The 18,498-nt window shown below is 40.8% G+C and overlaps 1 protein-coding gene across 1 annotated transcript in view; it reads right to left on the reverse strand.

Annotated features, from left to right (window-relative positions):
• Positions 1–662: 662 nt before the first annotated feature.
• Positions 663–18,498, reverse strand: part of BLM (Bloom syndrome, RecQ helicase-like) — an 88,520-nt gene continuing 70,684 nt past the window's right edge. The window contains 6 exon segments of the mRNA XM_011947392.1: positions 663–700; positions 5,297–5,373; positions 5,854–6,013; positions 8,299–8,405; positions 17,065–17,213; positions 17,431–17,529. Coding sequence (XP_011802782.1) covers positions 663–700; positions 5,297–5,373; positions 5,854–6,013; positions 8,299–8,405; positions 17,065–17,213; positions 17,431–17,529 — 630 coding nt within the window.

Below are 18,498 nucleotides of genomic sequence, written 5' to 3' on the forward strand. Positions count from 1 at the left end.
ATGGTCTCGATCTCCTGACCTCGTGATCTGCCCGTCTCGGCCTCCCAAAGTGCTGGGATTACAGGCTTGAGCCACCGCGCCCGGCCGTGTGTTTTATTTCTTAACCCAGATGGTGGTATATGACAGCTCATTATTTTCTCCTTTTTATCTTCCTGCATGTTTGAAATATGCATGTTTGTTACATGCAAGAACGGATGCAGAAATTGGGTCTGAAAGGATACAAAGGAAACCAATAACTAGAGTTATTTTTGGGGCAAAACTATAAGGCATAGTTTGTAAATTTTCTGCCTTGTACACATCTGTATCATTTGAGTTTTACATAATAAGTACTTACCACTTTTATAATAAAAATGAACTAAAATAAAATTGCCAATCTGTATAAACACCTCTATTTTTCTACGATTATTTAAGGAAAACTGGACCAGAAGTACCACAATAGCAGGAGTAGATTACTATCATGAGACCAAAGATGATAGAATGTCTCTGCAATGGAGCCCAGCTTACTCATTATAAGTCTTTTCAGTCTGGTCACATCATGATAGGTATAGAAAAGCAGGCAGTGAGATATTTCCCCATCTCTTCCAGCTCTGCCAGATTCTTGGTAGTAACCCTCCATAGATTTAGGGAGAGATGCATGAATCACAAATCGCACGTCCGGTTTGTCAATCCCCATTCCAAATGCAATTGTCGCACAGATAACCTGATATAAAAGCAAAAGCTTATTAGATTCATAAGGCACAGACTTGAAGGAACATTTTTAATAACAGATGCTTCTAAAAGCTCTATCATTTGTTTACTTTAAAATGCACACTACATAACAACCTAATATCTTAACTTGGTCCCACTATTTAGTATAACTAATATGAGTTTTTATGTTGATAACTTGCAATTCCATTAAAACCCAAGAAGGTAAAGAGAAGCTTAGCATGGCAGGCACTTTCTTGTATGACTCGGCATTCTCGTGTAAGAGAGCCAGAATCAACTGCAGTCAGCCCACGATGTGCTGCCACTGTTCTCTGTTTTTGCTACTGAGGTGTGGGGGGTGTTGCTCACACAGTCATGATATCCAGGTCACTGATCATAAGCAACATGTTGCTCAGGAGCTCCAGGGTGTTCCCAGGGCTCCTCAGAGGTCATTGCTGCTAGTTCCTCCAATGGTTCAGGAACAATGCGTTCTTACCTGCTCCACTGCTTATCATCAGTTTTCCCTATGGCACCAGCTGATCACACACCAACTCCTTCGATTCATCAGCTGATTTAAAGTCAAAGCTTGTACAATTTTAATGGAAACTCATGTGGGTAAAAGTCTGAGAGCTACTTATACCAAAAAAAGGAAAAACACCAGGAACTGTGGATCTTAGCCCATACAAATTACTTAGTGGAAGCAAGGTGATAGTTCACTCTCAGGAGCTTGATAAATCAGTTTTCAAGGATATCCATTTCAGTTGCAAATTTAGGAGCTATTTAACCCAGACCAAAATGTTATATCTCCAGGCAAAATTACATTTCACAAATAAAACTGCAAGTTTTTTTTTAGCACTTAAAAAAATGAATTGCTACTGCAAGAACAGTATTTCAAAGGCATCTGAAATATCTGGCAGGCAGACTGAGGCTAATGACATGACTTCAGTAACTGTGAGTACCAGCGGAAGGAACTGCAAGCTTTGGAGTATGTGGACAGTAAAGGGGTACATTTATCAACACCAGGAATGGCGGTGAGTGGCCTGTGCTCTCGGTTAGTCATCCATCTACATTTATGGCACTCTGATCAAAGGCAAATCTCCTTGGAAACAGAAAGACTATTGTAGCTTCTAGTGAAGGAGAGCAGGTGGAGAGGCTGCACAGCAAGATGTCAGCCGACAGGTCCGGAAGTATGACCCACAGGGTTCCATGAAGTCCAGGTGCATTTCCCACTATCAGGGTGGGCACAGGGCTGTGAGGCACTGCCTGCAGCCTCCAGGTGAGGATGCAATGCTGCCAACTCTTTCTGAAAGCTCTCATTTCTTGAAATTGGGAAAACTGGCTTTGTTTAACTGTGATTTCCTTTTTTACTTCTGTGCTTTTAAAACTTCAAACCACATCATTCTTTGTGAAGAATAATGGCCAAGTTTTATTCTATCTCATGAATCTAACAAGATCAAGTCTGTCGAGCTGGTGTAGGCTAATACTATATTCTGACTGTAAGGATTAATTAGTCTGAGAGCAGAAATAATTAGATTTTTATAAACCCTTATTTTTAAACCATATTTTTGATCAAAGTTATATGTATATCTCCACTGTAGATTATTTATACTATACATAACCATTTAAAGCACTTGAAAAATATCATTTTTTTTTTTTTTTGAGACAGTTTTAGTCTGTTGCCCAGGCTGGAATGCAGTGGCGCAATTTTGGCTCACTGCAACCTCCACCTCCAAGGTTCAAGCGATTCTCCTGCCTCAGCCTCCCGAGTAGCTGGGACTACAGGTGTGCACCAGTATGCCAGGCTAATTTTTGTGTTTTTTTGTAGAAACAGGGTTTCACCACATTGCTTGGGCTGGTAGTGAACTCCTAGGCTCAAGTGATCTTCCCACCTTGGCCTCCCAAAGTGCTGGGATTACAGGTGTGAACTACCATGCCTGGCCCTTTCCTGAAAACTTTTTCCTTATCATACATTGTTTTTACAGGTTTTCTGGTCAGTTCTGTTCCACTGATCTGCCTATAATGTATTGCAAACTAGTGTTCCTGCGTTATTAGTTGTTTTGTTTTTTTTTCCAAACTCTTATTTTCACTTGAATATTCTTCCAGGCAAACTTTAGAAAAAGTTTATCAAAGGTTGGGGGGGCGGAAACACTGGCATTTGGGTTAAAATATAAACTAAAATATAAACATTTGTCAGTGAAGATAAATGAGTGATATATTTCTGAACTTTTTGCATATCTGAAAATGACCTTTCATAATGAGCTGGGTATGAAATTCTTCAGTCCCAGTCTTCCTTCTTCCAATTCTGAAGACGGTCTTCTATTATTTTTGTTATATATTTGTTATGTATTTATTTATAACACACTTATCTGTTTCAATTATCCTGCTTTCTTGCTTGGGTACACTCACTGTTCTTAGGCTGAATCCTTACCTCCTTTTGTCAACAAAGATAATTTCTACCCCCACCCCATTTTAATCTCTTTTTTCCCTTGCATTCTCAAGTTATTCACTACATCACTGATTCTACTGTCTCCACTGAGTCATTCCATGTGTCTTAATATATAATTCTGCTCTTAGTTTTGTTTTTCTTATTTGGATAAACCGAATTTTTTCTTTTTTTTTTTGAGATGGAGTCTCGTTCTGTTCCCTAGGCTGGAGTACAGTGGCATGATCTCAGCTCACTGCAACCTCCGGCTGCTAGGTTCAAGTGATTCTCCTGCCTCAGCCTCCCGAGTAGCTGGGACTACAGATGCCTGCCACCACATCTGGCTAATTTTTGTATTTTTAGTAGAGAAAGGGTTTCACCATAGTGGCCAGGCTGGTCTCAAACTCCTGATCTCAGGTGATCCGTCCACACTGGCCTCTCAAAGTGCTGGGATTACAGACGTGGGCCACTGCACCTGGCCATAAACTGGATTTTTATTTCTCCCTTCATCTCACCCTGTGATCTTCTTATGGAAGTTGTTGCTAGTTGATGTATTTCAAGTCTTCTTATATCTTTCTCAGGATGCTAAACTGATATCCTCTAAAATTTTGTTTTCCCAGAGAAAACAATTTTGAGAGATATTTTTCCTCTGAATCTTCAAAGTAAATACTTTTTCCTACACCAAAACTTTTCATTGGCTTCAAGTAATTATTAGTTGTTTTGCTCAAATTCATCCTTACATTTAGAGGGATCTATCCAAGGCTGGCATTTATCACAATAAGAGATGCCTAAAGTATTCTCAGGATTTCCTCCCCACCCACCTGGGTGATGGAAAATTTCTCATCTCAGAAACAGATGCCCAATATTGTTAGTTACTAGGGAAATGCAAATCAAAACCACAAAGAGGGCCAGGCACGGTGGCTCACACCTGTAATCCCAGCACTTTGGGAGGCTGAGGTGGGCGGATCATGAGGTCAGGACTTTGCAACCAGCCTGGCTAATATGGTGAAATCCCATCTCTACTAAAAATACAAAAATTAGCTGGGTGTGGTGGCACATGCCTGTAGTCCTGGCTACTTGGGAGGCTGAAGTAGGAGAATTGCTTGAACTGGGAGGTGGAAGTTGCAGTGAGCCAAGATTGCGCCACTGCACTCCAGCCTGGGTGACAGAGCAAGACTCTGTCTCAAAAAAGAAAAAAAACCCATAAAGTAGATGCCATTTCCCACCCACAAGGATGAACACATTAAAAAAGCTGGATAGTAAAAAATATTGGCGAAGATGTGGAGACACTGGCACCTCATACATTGCTAGTCAGAATGCAGAACTGCAGAGCCACCTGGAAAAGCAGTTTGACAGTTCCTCTAAAAGTTAAAGAGTTGCCATTTGACCCAGCAAGTCCACTCCCAGGTGTCTACCCAAGAGAACTGAAAGCATATGTCCATGGAAAAACTTGTACATGAATGCTCACAAAGCCATTATTCATAGTAGTCAAGAAGCAGAAACACACTGGGGATGGTGGCTCACACCTATAATTGCAGCAATTTGGTAGGTTGAGGCAGGAGTATCACTTGAGTCCAGGAGTTCAAAAGCAGGCTGGACAACACAGGGAGACCTCGTTTATACAAAAAATAAAAAAATTAGCTGGGCATAGTGGTGCGCCTGTGTTCCTAGCTACTTGGGAAATGGGAGGATTGTTTGAGGTATGGTCTGCAGTGAGCAGAGATCATGCCACTGCACTCCAGCCTGAATGAAAGAGTAAGACCCTGTCGAAAGAAAGAAAGAAAGAAAGAAAGAGAGAGAGAGAGAGAGAAAGAAAAGAAAGAAAGAAGCCAAATGTCTAACCAGCTGATGAGTAGATAAACAAACTGTGTTATATCCATATAATAGAATATTATCTGACCATAAAAAGGTATGAAGTACTTATATATGCTAAAATATGTATAAATCTTGAAAAACTTATGCTAAATAAAAACAAACAGACTAGGCAAGGTGGCTCGTGCCTATAATCCCAGCAATTTGGGAGGCTGAGGCAGGTGGATCACTTGAGGCCACGAGTTCGAGACCAGCCTGGCCAACATGGCAAAACCCTGTCTCCACTAAAAATATTAAATACAAAAATTAGCCGGGCATGGTGGTGCGTGTCTGTAATCCCATCTACTCAGGAGGCTGAGGCAGGAGAATCATTTGAACCTGGGAAGTAGAGGCAGAAGTAAGTCGAGATCCCTCCACTGCACTGCAGTCTGGGAGACAGAGCGAGACTCTGTCTCCGGAAAAAAAAAAAAAAAAAAAGAAAAGTTACAAAGACCACATATTGTATGATTCTATTTACATGCAATGTACAGAGTAATAAACTCTAGAAACAGGTTAGTAGTAGTTAGTAGATTCATGGTTTCCAAGCATTGGGGGGTGGGGGAAGTGACTGGGTATGAGGTTTCTTTTTATGGTGATCAAAAATTCTGGAATTGGATAGTGATGATGATTGTACAACTTTGCAAATATAGTAAAAAGTGCTAACTTATTTGCTTTGAAAGGATAAATTTTATGATATGTGAATTATATCTCAAGCAATTTTTTTTATGAAAGAAAAAGCAACTTTAGAAGTATCAGAGGAAAATCTATTTTTAAATTTCAGTCTTATTTTGATGTTTACTACCTTCAAGGTAAAAGTTTGCATTCTACACATGCATGTTTGGTTATATGCTATAAAATATTATTTCTATTATTTGTTTATCTTTAAAAATGTTACCTGACAGCCATCCTGATTAATCCACTTCTGCTGCACTTCATCTCTGGCAGAATCACTAAGGCCAGCATGGTAAGCAAGAGCAGCGAGCCCATCTCTCTGTAATGTGTCAGCCATGGTGTCACATTCCCGCCTGGAGAGGCAGTAAATTATCCCTGAGTCATCTGCCAAGAAACCAAGAGTACTGAGAAACAAGAATTTTTAACATAAACAACAACACAATTTACACTATGTTTTTAGAAATATATGAACCATAAATAGATCTCCCATAGTGTTCTTATACTGCTGGAAGACCACACACGTGAATAATTCAAGCAAGGAATTCATGTGCACTGGAAATGAGATGTGGCTTTTCATCCTGTTGCTGCTAATGATTCGTGAGTTGGACCTGGATGAACTCTGGGTTCTACTTCACACTAGATACACGTGGGCATCAAAAAGCCACCCTTGGTCGGGTGAGGTGGCTCATGCCTGTAATCCCAGCACTTTGGGAGGCGAAGGAGGGCAGATCATTTGAGGTCAGGAGTTCAAGACCAGCCTGGCCAACATGGTGAAACCCTATCTCTATTAAAAATACAAAAAAAATTAGCCAGGTGTGGTGGTGGGCGCCTGTAATCCCAGTTAGTCAGGAGGCTGAGGCAGGAGAATCACTTGAACCTAGGAGGCAGAGGCTGCAGTGAGCCAAGATCGTATCACCGCACTCCAGCCTGGAGATAGAGCGAGACTCAGCCTCAAAAAAAAAAAAAAAAAAGCCATCCTTGCACAAACTTTGTCAAACACATATGGCAGTATGTATCAAGAGCCTTAGAAATACCTTTGACTCAGTTTCCTTCTAGGAAATAAAGTGATACAAGGACATAAACAAAAGTTTTACTTCAAACTTTAAAAATTACAAAGATTTTAATGAGTAACATTAGGGAAATAAATAAAGGAAACTGTGAAATAAAATATACTATAGCTATCAAAAGTGTTTTCTAAATTTTTAAAAGACACGGGAAAATGCTCATGATATAAAGTAGATTAAGGATAGAAACGTATATAGTATGCTAGCGGAAAAAAATGCATAGAAAAATACTGGAAATTAATAATAACATGATAACAGTGATTTTGCTCATTGAATGATGTTTGTCTTTTGTTTCTTCTTTTTGTTGCTTTCTAAATTTTCTTTTTTGTTTTTTGAGACAGTCTTGCTCTGTCGCCCAGGCTGGAGTGCAGTGGCACGATCTCAGCTCACTGCAACATCTGCCTCCTGGGTTCAAGCAGTTCTTCTGCCTCAGCCTCCAGAATAGCTGGAATTACAGGTGCGTGCCACCATGCCTGGCTAATTTTTGTAGAGGTGGGGTTTCACCATTTTGGCCAGACTGCTCTTGAAATCCTGACCTCAAGTGATCCACCCACCTTGGCCTCCCAAAATGCTGAGATTACAGGTGTGAGCCACAGTGCCTGGCCATCTAAATTTTCTTTAATGAGCATGTATTATATTTATTTATTTATTTATTTTTTGTTTGTTTGTTTGTTTGTTTGAGACGGAGTCTCACTCTGTCACCCAGGCTGGAGTGCAGTGGCGTGATTTCAGCTCACTGCAACCTCTGCCTCCTGGGTTCACGCCATTCTCCCACCTCAGCCGAGTAGCTGGGACTACAGGGGCCCGCCACTACACCCGGCTAATTTTTTTGTATTTTTAGTACAGACGGGGTTTCACCGTATTAACCAGGATGGTCTCGATCTCCTGACCTCGTGATCCTTCCATCTTGGCCTCCCAAAGTGCTGGGATTACAGTGTGAGCCACCACGCCTGGCCATGTGTTGTTTTTAGAAATGGAAATTAAAAGATATTAAAGGAAAAGTCATCTCTCTGTGACTGAGCCAAAGATCTAGATATACACGTGAAGCTACTGACATTAGCTGCCTGGGAGAGGTGGGCCTGAGCAGGGAAATCACTGACTTTTTCTTGGTGGATCTCTACTGACTGATTTGTCCACACGAACATGTATATTAATTTCTAAAAAATAAAATAGAAATACCAAAAATATTCTCCATGGAAAAGTGGAAAGGGGGTTACATGGAAAACTACTATGAATTCAGAATCTCATTTTAGTTAATAAAACTCAAAGGCAGACAGGCTTGGGACAAGGAACAAAAACAAAAAGCTGTATAATTCAAACACTGATTGAAGCCTGAGGAAAGACATTGAAACCAAAAGTTAGAATACACGTGTGCAGGAGGGAGTATTTAATATATTTTTGTTAGAATTTCTTGTTATCAAACCAAATGAGATTTTACAATTTCCAGAATTGAGAGAGTTACAATAGTCTGCTCTATAAATAGCAAGTTAGTGCTGCCATAACGCAAAAAGGAATGTTTAATATGCAATTTTATATATCCTATTGTGGTACTAAAAAGACGTTTATTTGTTACTTCTAGACAGTTAATCACATGGCTGTACTCACATGGGTAGTGTTTTCTGATCCATTCTAGGCAGTCAAATGCCACCTTTTTGGGCTTTTTCGGTAATACATAGTATTTCAGATTATGTCTGTTAAAGCTCATGCTAAACCTAAAAAAGTCCCAAACATAAAACTTAGTTATTATGAGAAAGTATAACTTTTGGTATTGTTATAGACTACATGTGTCCCCCTAAAATCCTAACCCCTAATGTGATAGTATTAGGAGTTGGAGCCTTAGGGAGATAATTAGGTCATGAGGGGTGGAGTTATGAATGAGGTAAGTGCTCAAAAATAAGTAGAGACCTCGCTGGCTCTCCCCACCCTCATATGAGAGTATACAAAGAGAATACTGCCATTTACAAACCAGGAAGAGGGACCTCATCTGATATGGGATCTGCCAGCATCTTGATCTTGGACTTCCTGGCTTTCAGAACTATGAGAAATAAATTTTTGTTTGAGCCACCCAGTCTACAGTATTCTGTCATAGCAGCCCAAGCTAATATCAAGTGGTTTTTTGTTTTTTTTTTTTTGAGACAGAGTCTCACTCTGTCACCCAGGCTGGAGTACAGTGGCGCGATCTTGGCTCACTACAACCTCTGCCTCCTGGGTTCAAGCCATTCTCCTGCCTCAGCCTCCCAAGTAGCTGGGATTACGGATGCCCGCCATCGCGCCCGGTTAATTTTTGTATTTTTAGTAGAGATAGAGTTTCACTATGTTGGCCAGGCTGGTCTCGAACTCCTGACCTCAAGCAATCCATCCGCCTCAGTCTCCCAAAGTGCTGGGATTACAGGCATTAGCCACCGGGCCCAGCCTATCAAGTAGTCTTCAGCTGAATACTGTCATTAGCAGCTTACATAATAGAGCACTGAAATGGAAGTTAGGCTAAGCGTTACAGAAAAGAATGGTGATAAAGAGAGAATGTTTACGGGACTAGATGATAAAAAATTAGGATTGTAGAAGAGAAAACACATAGAAAAGACAAAGTAAGTCAGGAGCCCAGTCTCTTGACTCCAAGATGAGGCTGACTAAAGGCAGAGATGGTTAGAATATTATTTAAAATATTAAGGAACTCATACAGGAAATATACATTTTTTTTTTGAAACGGAGTCTCGCTCTTTGGCCCAGGCTGGAGTGCAGTGGCACCATCTCGGCTCACTGCAAGCTCCACCTCCCGGGTTCACGCCATTCTCCCGCCTCAGCCTCCCAAGTAACTGGGACTACAGGCACTCGCCACCACACCTGGCTAATTTTTTATTTTTAGTAGAGACGGGGTTTCACCGTGTTAGCCAGGATGGTCTTGATCTCCTGATCTCGTGGTCCACCCGCCTTGGCCTCCCAAAGTGCTGGGATTACAGGCGTGAGCCAACACACCGGGCTGGAAATATGCATATTTTTAGGCCATCAATATTCCCAAATTTTGACCAGGTACTCAAGCTCATCCAACCCACAGCCCACGGGCCACATGCAGCCCAGGATAGTTTTGAATGTGGCCCAACACAAATTCATAAGCTCCCTTAAAATAGTGATTTTTTGCAATTTTTTAATAAAGCTCATCAGCTATTGTTACTGTTAGTGTACTGTTATTATTTTTTTGAGAGGGAGTCTCGCACTTGTCACCCAGGCTGGAGTGCAAGGGTGCAATCCTGGCTCACTACGACCTCCATCTCCCGGATTCAAGCACTTCTCCTGCCTCAGCCTCCTGAGTAGCTGGGATTACAGGTGCCCGCCACCACGCCCAGCTAATTTTTGTTATTTTTAGTAGAGACAGGGTTTCACCATGTTGGCCAGACTGGTCTCGAACTCCTGACCTCAGGTGATCTGCCCACCTCGGCCTCTCAAAAGTGCTGGAATTACAGGTGTGAGCCACTGCACCCAGCCAGTTAGTGTATTTTATGCGTGGTCCAAGACAATCCTTCTTCTTCCAATATGGCCCAGGGAAGCCAAAAGATTGGACACCCCTGGGATACATAAAGAGCTAACTGCAGGACAGCAGAAGTTGCTAAAGCCCTACTGATCATGGTCACTTTATTTTTGTTCTTGACCCCAAATAAAATGTGGCTAACTCTGAGACAGATGGGCTCCTCCTCTTCCTCTGACCTACTATTCTTGTCCCATTTCCTCCCTCCCACTTCCTCAGTGAGCTTGTTCTCTCCATTATCTCCTTTTTTGTATTTTCAGTCTGTTCTGTGAATTTTTCTTCTGTCTCTGAAGATGTTCTAGGACCACCCTTTCCAACAAAAGCCTCTGTTGATCTATCTTCTAATCAACCTCTCTCTTTTCCTCCAATGGCAAGTTTCTCAGAAGATACTTATGTTCCCAACCAACTAACTACACATTTAATTTCAAGTATCATTATTTTCTATTCTCAATTTTGCCTCTACCATTCTACCAATTTTTTTCCCAAGGTTTTTAAAACTAAAGAAAGGTGACAGAATTGTTATAGGGTCCTGCCCTCCAGGTACCTCCACTGCTCCACATTTCAACTATATCCAACCCACAGGAGGAGAGAGAACACTGTGGAACATGGTAAGGATAGAGCACAAAGACATCTCCATGCCTGGGTAGACAGAAGAAAGGATCATAAACTGCAGTAATCTGTGTCACGGGGGCTGCCTATATACAGGATCGGAGGAACAAAAGATGAGGAATAAAACCACTGGCTTTCTGTTTTTACATCTAAATCCAACTAGATGGGCCCACACAATAAGCAGCACTGAAAATACAGAAAAAAACCAACCTACTAAATTGTACTCTTTAAATGGATGAATTTTATAGTGTGTGAATTACATTTTAATAAAGTTTTCTTAAAACTTTATTAAACGCCCATCTAATTTTTCATATTTTTAGTAGAGATGGGGTTTCGCCATGTTGGTCAGGCTGGTCTTGAACTCTTGACTCAGGTGATCCTCCCGCCTCAGCCTCCCAAAGTGCTGGGATTACAGTTGTGAGCCACCGCGCCTGGCCTGTATTCTACATTGTTGGCTACTCTTACTGAAAATTCTCTATTATGTCTTACAACTTTATATTCCCATGGGATTTTCTCCCTTGCATCTCTGGTTTCTCCACTTCCACCTCTTCTACCTTTGCTCACTCCTTAAGTGAGAATCACCCCACAGACATCTGGCTGTCTTCTCTTCTCTTCCATTATCTCCTTCAGCACTCTCACTGCCTTAAACAGCACCCAAATTTCAGTCCCATGTGTTCCAGCTTTTGCCCTTAGACCAGTGGTCTAAAATTGGGAAGCACACATTCCTAGGGGTTCACAAAGACTTTCTGTGTATACATGAGCAAAGATCGTCTTAAACAAATTCAGACCCTCAATTTTCGCATCCCTTGGTTTCCCATGGGGGATTGGTTCTAGGGCCTCCTCGGATACATAAATCCAAGGATGCTCAAGTCCCTGACATAAAATGGTGTAGTATATGTATATAACCTATGCACATCCTCCTGTATACTTTAAACCATCTCTAGATTACTTATAATACTCAATACAATGTGTTAAATAAATGCCATCTAAATAGTTGCTACACTGTACTGTCAGTAACTACGTAACATTTTTCTTCTGTCATGGTGGCAGGATACAGCAGAGTATGCCTACACATCACTCCATTCATGTGGACACAGCATAGCACTTGGTGCTCAGCAAATTCAAATCTTGCATTTTGAAACTTTCAGAAACTATTTTTCTTTCAAATGTGTTTGATATACAGTTGGGTGAATCTGCAGATGCAGAAACTGTGGATACGAAGGGCTGGCTGTCCTTTTCCCTAAGACTGATCTGAGAATGCTCCCACAGACAAGACATCCTGGTCAGGGGCGGTGGCTCACATCAATAGTCTCAACATTTTGGAAGGCCAAAGCAGGAGGATCACTTGTGCACAGGAGTTAAAGACCAGTTGGGCAACAAAGTGAGACTCCTGTCTCTATTTAAAAAAAAGACATGCTGGCTAGGCGCGGTGGCTCACGCCTGTAATCCCAGCACTTTGGGAGGCCAAGGCGGGCGGATGACAAGATCAGGAGTTTGAAACCAGCCTAACCAACATGGTGAAACCCTGTCTCTGCTAAAAATACAAAAACTAGCCAGTCATGGTGGTACATGCCTGCAATCCCAGCTACTCAGGAGGCTGAGGCAGGAGAATCCCTTGAACCCGAGAGGCGGAGGTTGCAGTGAGCCGACATCACGCCACTGCATTCCAGCCTGGGCAACAGAGCGAGACTCTATCTAAAAAGAAAGAAAGAAAGAAAAAAGACACCCTGCTTGTTTCACCTTTCCCATTTTTCCCTTTTACAATTGTCTCACTTTCTGAAAACAAACAAACCAATCCTACTTTTCATCCATTCTGAATTTTACCACTGTGCACTCTTCCAGGATGTAAAAACCTCCAGGACACCCAACAAAGCAAACTGAAATATTGTATGGGTGTAGGTGAAATTTTCTTTAATTAAAGCACTAGAAATCCTTGGTAGGAGGGCCTCATATCTTTAGGTGTTTTACTTATTTCTGTTAAGGATGAAGAGTAACTAGAACAAAGTATTTTGACCCTTACTAGGATGTTCTGAATTCAGATATACTGAGAATAAGGCGGTGGGAATGAAGATGGCCTTCACTTTATGATGTTGTTTCTTTCATCTCTATAATCACAGAATGCATTACCCTGAAAGTCTTTTAGACTACCGTTAAGAAATACTTTGATACCACCTCTCTTATGACAGCATTTCTTTGCAAAAAACACCTAGAGTCCTTTTAGTGCTTGAAACGGAAGAATGTGTAGCAGACTGTGGCAAAAAAGGTAGTAGATTTAAGAACTGTCTAGGAATACAAATGATAAAGAAAATCTTAAAATTTATTTGAGTCGATTTGGGCTTAAGTTGGAAATGGTGCATGAGTCTCCCCACCAATAGGAATGCTATTGTGACTAGGCACAACAATGGCCTTATTGCTTTTTCCCACATTAAAAAAATATACTTTATTTTCAGAAAAGCGTTTTATTAATTTAAAAAAACCTTTGGGTCAAAAAGAGAGACAAAAATAAGTATTGGGGAGGATATGAAAAAAGTGGAACCCTCGTACATCACTAGTGAAAACGTAAAATGGCACAGCCACTTTGGAAAACAGTGTGACAGTTCTTTAAAAGGTTAAACATAGGCCAGGCATGGTGGCTTATGCCTGTAATTCCAGCACTTTGGGAGACCGAGGCGGGCGGATCACGAGGTCAGGGGTTTGAGACCAGCCTGGCCAATATGGGGAAACCCCCATCTCTACTAAAAACACAAAAATTAGCCGCGTGTGATGGTGCACACCTGTAGTATCAGCTACTCAGGAGGCTGAGGCAGAAGAATCACCTGAACCGGGGAGGCAGAGGTTGTGGTAAGCCAAGATTGCACCACTGCACGCCAGCCTGGGTTAGAGTGAGACTCCGTCTCAAGAAAAGGTTAAACATCGAGTTACTATATGACCCAATAATTTCACTGCTGGTGTATATACCTAAGAGAAATGAAAACATATGTCCACACAAAAATTTATACATGTATGATTATACCAGCATTATTCATAATAGTAAAAAATAAAAATGGAAATAACCCAATATCAACTGATGAATAAATAAAATGTCGTATACGTATACAATGGAATATTATTCACCAATAAACTGTGAAAACATTATGCTAAGTAGACAGTCACAAAAGATCACATATTGGATGATTCTGATTCTGTTTACACAAGATACCCAGAGTGGGCAAATCTATACATAGAAAGTAGATTAGTGGTTGCCTAGGGCTGGCAGGGTGGAGATGTGAGGGGAAAAGGAGATTAAACTGTAATGGGTTTGGGTGTTTTTGGAGGGTGACAAAATGTTCTAAAACTCTGGCAATGGTTGTACAATTCTGAATATGCTAAAAGCTTTGAATTGTACTTTTTAAATATGGGAATTGTATGGTATGTGGGTTATACCACAACAAAGCTGTTACTAAAAACATCTGGCATATGATCTGAATTTCTTAAAATTTGTAGACACAATTGAAAAAGCTCAGAACTGTTTACCAGTTAATTTAGTCAAACAAATTACTTTTACTAAAAATAATAAAAATGACATGAGATTAGAACATAAAGTTGTAGATCACAAATCCAATTAAAACCAAGACAACTATCTCTACTGCAAAAGGACTGTGGGTAACTAACTAAAAGCAATATTTACACAATTTGTTATAATGAAAAAGTTAATAGACCCTTGGAGTTTATTACATGTAACAAATCTTACTCTGCCTGTTGGAAAATAAGATGTTTGGAATTACCAAATATCTAGTTACAGACAGTTCCCATCAACTGATGAATGGATAAATAAAATGCGAAACACTCATACACTGGAATATTATTCAGCTATAAAAATGAATGAAGTACTGACCAATGCACCAACATGGATGACCCTTGAAAACTATGCTCACAGTACTAAGAAAAGAGATTCAAGGTGTCTGCCTCTAAATAAATAAATAAATATGTGCACTCTTTACTCAAACATAAATCACAAATCCTATACTGACAAAAAGTCATTCAAAAGGAAAAGAAATTTTTTTATCATTTAACTATGGGCATTTGCCATTAATGTAACTGATCCAAAAGAACAGTAGATTGCATCTGGCATAAGCAGACAGAAAAATCCCAGCACTTAGGAAGGCTGAGACAGGAGGATTGTTTAAGCCCAGGAGTTCGAGACCAGCCTGGGTAACATGGCAACATGGCAAGATCTGTCTCAAAAAAAAAACAAAAAAAAATTATGGATCAATGTAGTACTTATAGAAAAAAGTTCTTGCAAATAGGCTATTAGAGTCTAACGTATAATATAAATTTTTTGTTTTCTGTGTTTTTTTTTTTTTTGAGACAGAGCCTCACACTGTTGCCCAGGCTGGAGTACAGTGGCCACTGGAGTACAGTGATCTTGGCTCACTGCAACCTCCACCTCCCGGGTTTAAGCAGTTCTCCTGCCTCAGCCTCCTGAGTAGCAGGTATTACAGGGGCACGCCACCAGGCCTGGCAAATTTTTGTATTTTTAGTAAAGATGGGGTATTGCCACGCTGGCCAGGCTGGTCTCGAACTCCTGATCTCAGGTGATCCGTCTGCCTTGGCTTCCCAAAGTGCTGGGATTACAGGCGTGAGCCACTATGCCCAGCCTAATATGACACGTTAAATATAGCATTATAATGCTTATCAATTATAGAAGCAAAATATTTTCCCTCAAATTTTATATAAATACTCCTCTGCAAGTGAGATTAAATTAAAATATTCCATTCCAAACTTTGTGATCACACACGCAAAATTCTGAGGACTCTAAAATCCTTGCACTTGAGTATGGTCATTAGTGCTATATAACAGTGCTACTAGCAATAAAATATTCTAGGCCAGAACCAAACAACTTAAAGGCTGGAAGAAACCCAAAATGTTGGAATTCCTTGATTTAGATCAGATAATTTAGAAGCTGCCAATTTAACCTGCAAAAGCCTTTGTAGCTATCTTAATCTAATGACCCATTCATATCCTTCACAAGGAACCTTCAGTTCTTGTCATAATCCTCTAAGAGATACTGTTGCTGTTCTTACTGCTTATAATATTTATAGAGCCAGCTTGTCTTTATTTTCAAATGAACAAAAGCTGTGCTTCAAAACTTCACCCCAGTATCCAGGTCAGTCATTACTTCTTCAGGCATACCATGTTAATGTTTACATCTCAAACTAAAGCGCACACTAACAAATTAGAAGAAAAAAATACTTTAACCTTGGCACACAACGGTTGTTAAATAAATATTTGCTGAGTGAATAAACTTACCAAAAATCCGTATCTCTACAAACTCAGGTAGAAGTATAAAATAATCCAGTACAGCCTAGATACATATGTGGGGATTTCTTTTATAGGTTTTGTTACTGAAGAGTTATGGATTTGGTGGCAACAAGAAGCATTTTGTTGTTGAGAAGAAAACAAAGTAAAAAAGCTATTCGAGGCCAGGCGCGGTGGCTCAAGCCTGTAACCCCAGCACTTTGGGAGGCCGAGACGGGCGGATCACAAGGTCAGGAGATCGAGACCATCCTGGCTAACATGGTGAAACCCCGTCTCTACTAAAAAAAAAAATACAAAAAAACTAGTTGGGCGTGGTGGCGGGCGCATGTAGTCCCGGCTACTGGGGAAGTTGAGGCAGGAGAATGGCGTAAACCCAGGAGGCGGAGCTAGCAGTGAGCTGAGATCCGGCCACTGCACTCCAGCCTGGGCGACAGAGCAAGACTCTGTCTCAAAAAAAAAAAAGCTATTCGACATAGTATCTGGACCATTTTCAACATCCTGGATTCAATTGGGACCTTAGGGGGAAATGACAAAGCAGGGTCACCTTTCACTTCACGAAATATACTCTAGGATATATGGACGCCAAAATTAGATAAGTAAAAATTAATTTATTGGTGGGACTATACCAGGGATGATAGGTATCGTATGCAATTTATCCCTATTTCCAAAGTAGGTACTGAAATGGAGTTTTAATTTCAGTAAGTGAAGAAAAGCCCTAGGACTCTGGTTCCCAAACTCCGCTGCACATTGTAATCACTTGGGGATTTTTAAAAAACTACTGGCTCTCAGCCCCAAACATTCTGATTTAGCTGCCATCGGGTACAACTTGGGCACGGGGGTGGGATGGGGTGGTGGTGTTAAAGCGCCACAGGTAATTCTAACATGTAGCAGCTCCGGCAATCACTGCTCCAGGGTTCTCAAATACATGACATGCAACAACTTACACCTGAGGTCTGAGAATCTTCAGCTGAGTGAGGATGTCCTTCTGTACCCGGGGATTAGCTGTGGCCGTAAGAGCCATCACCGGAACAGAAGGAAACTTCTGGCGAAGCATATTCATTCTTTTGTAATCTTGACGAAAATCATGTCCCCACTAGTTGGAAAAAAAAAAAAAATACTGCTTTTCAGACTATTTGGAACTTCCCTCTATAAAAAGCCAACACTGCTCAATATATTAAGAACCACCTTATTCTTCAGTAAAATAGCAGACTAGTTCACTCAACGTGGGTTTTTCTTCAGTAGTGAAAATACATATATTGTTGGTAGTATGTATTTATTGGTATTTCCGGATATAAAAAAACAGTACTTACCTGACTGACACAATGTGCTTCATCAATAACAAAACGTGCCAACAGCTTCCTCTCATAGAGATTCTCCAGCATAGAAATGAGTCTGTTACTTGCACAGATCTAGGCCAGAAATATATTAGACATTTAAAAACACTGAAACACATCACCTTATGATTCTGCTGTCTTCGAATTCCATTACAACTTAAGCTGTATTAAAACCTCCATATAAGGCCGGGTGCGGTGGCTCACGCCTGTAATCCCAGCACTTTGGGAGGCTGAGGCAGGCAGGTCATCTGAGGTCGTGAGTTTGTGACCAGCCTGATCAACATGGGGAAACCCCGTCTCTACTAAAAATACAACATTAGCTGAGCGTGGTGGTGCATGCCTGTAATCTCAGCTACTCAGGAAGGCTGAGGCAGGAGAATTGCTTGAACCCGGGAGGTAGAGGTTGCGGTGAGCCGAGATCACGCCACTGCACTCCAGCCTGGGCAACAACAGCGAAATTCAGTCTCAAGAAAAAACAAAACAAACAAACAAAAAACCTCCATATAAAATTGGTTCTTATTTCAATCTATGAAGAGAACAGCAGAAGTAACAGAAAATAGCAGATCACATTTTAGAATGTTCACCAACATTAAGCAAACAGCTTATTTAGCAGGTTAGTGGTTCTAAAACTTTTGTCTGCTTCAAGACATCTGAGGGCCACCACACATTTACACTGGCAATAGGGTTCCATATCTGGGCTATATGGATGCATGCTGGCTGGGAAACAAATTATATATTTTATAGCTCTCTTCATAACAGGGCCTAGAAGCAATGACATCTCAGTAGCCACGAGCACATGTAGCACTCACATCTTGACGGACATGTCAAAAAGACAGAGAAGCCAGCTTCATAGAGATGTCTCACTGGTCACATCTAGGACAATTAGAACATCAAAATACTTGATAATTGATTGTAACTCATTGAATAAATTAAGAAGTCATGAGTTCATGCTGGTATCAATAAATATGTGGGCTGGGCACAGTGGCTCACGCTTGTAATCCTAGTACTTTGGGGGGCCGAGGTGGGTGGATTACTTAAGGTCAG

Source organism: Colobus angolensis, unplaced genomic scaffold (assembly GCF_000951035.1).
Source record: "Colobus angolensis palliatus isolate OR3802 unplaced genomic scaffold, Cang.pa_1.0 Scaffold264, whole genome shotgun sequence".
In the NCBI taxonomy this organism is placed as follows: Eukaryota; Metazoa; Chordata; class Mammalia; order Primates; family Cercopithecidae; genus Colobus; species Colobus angolensis.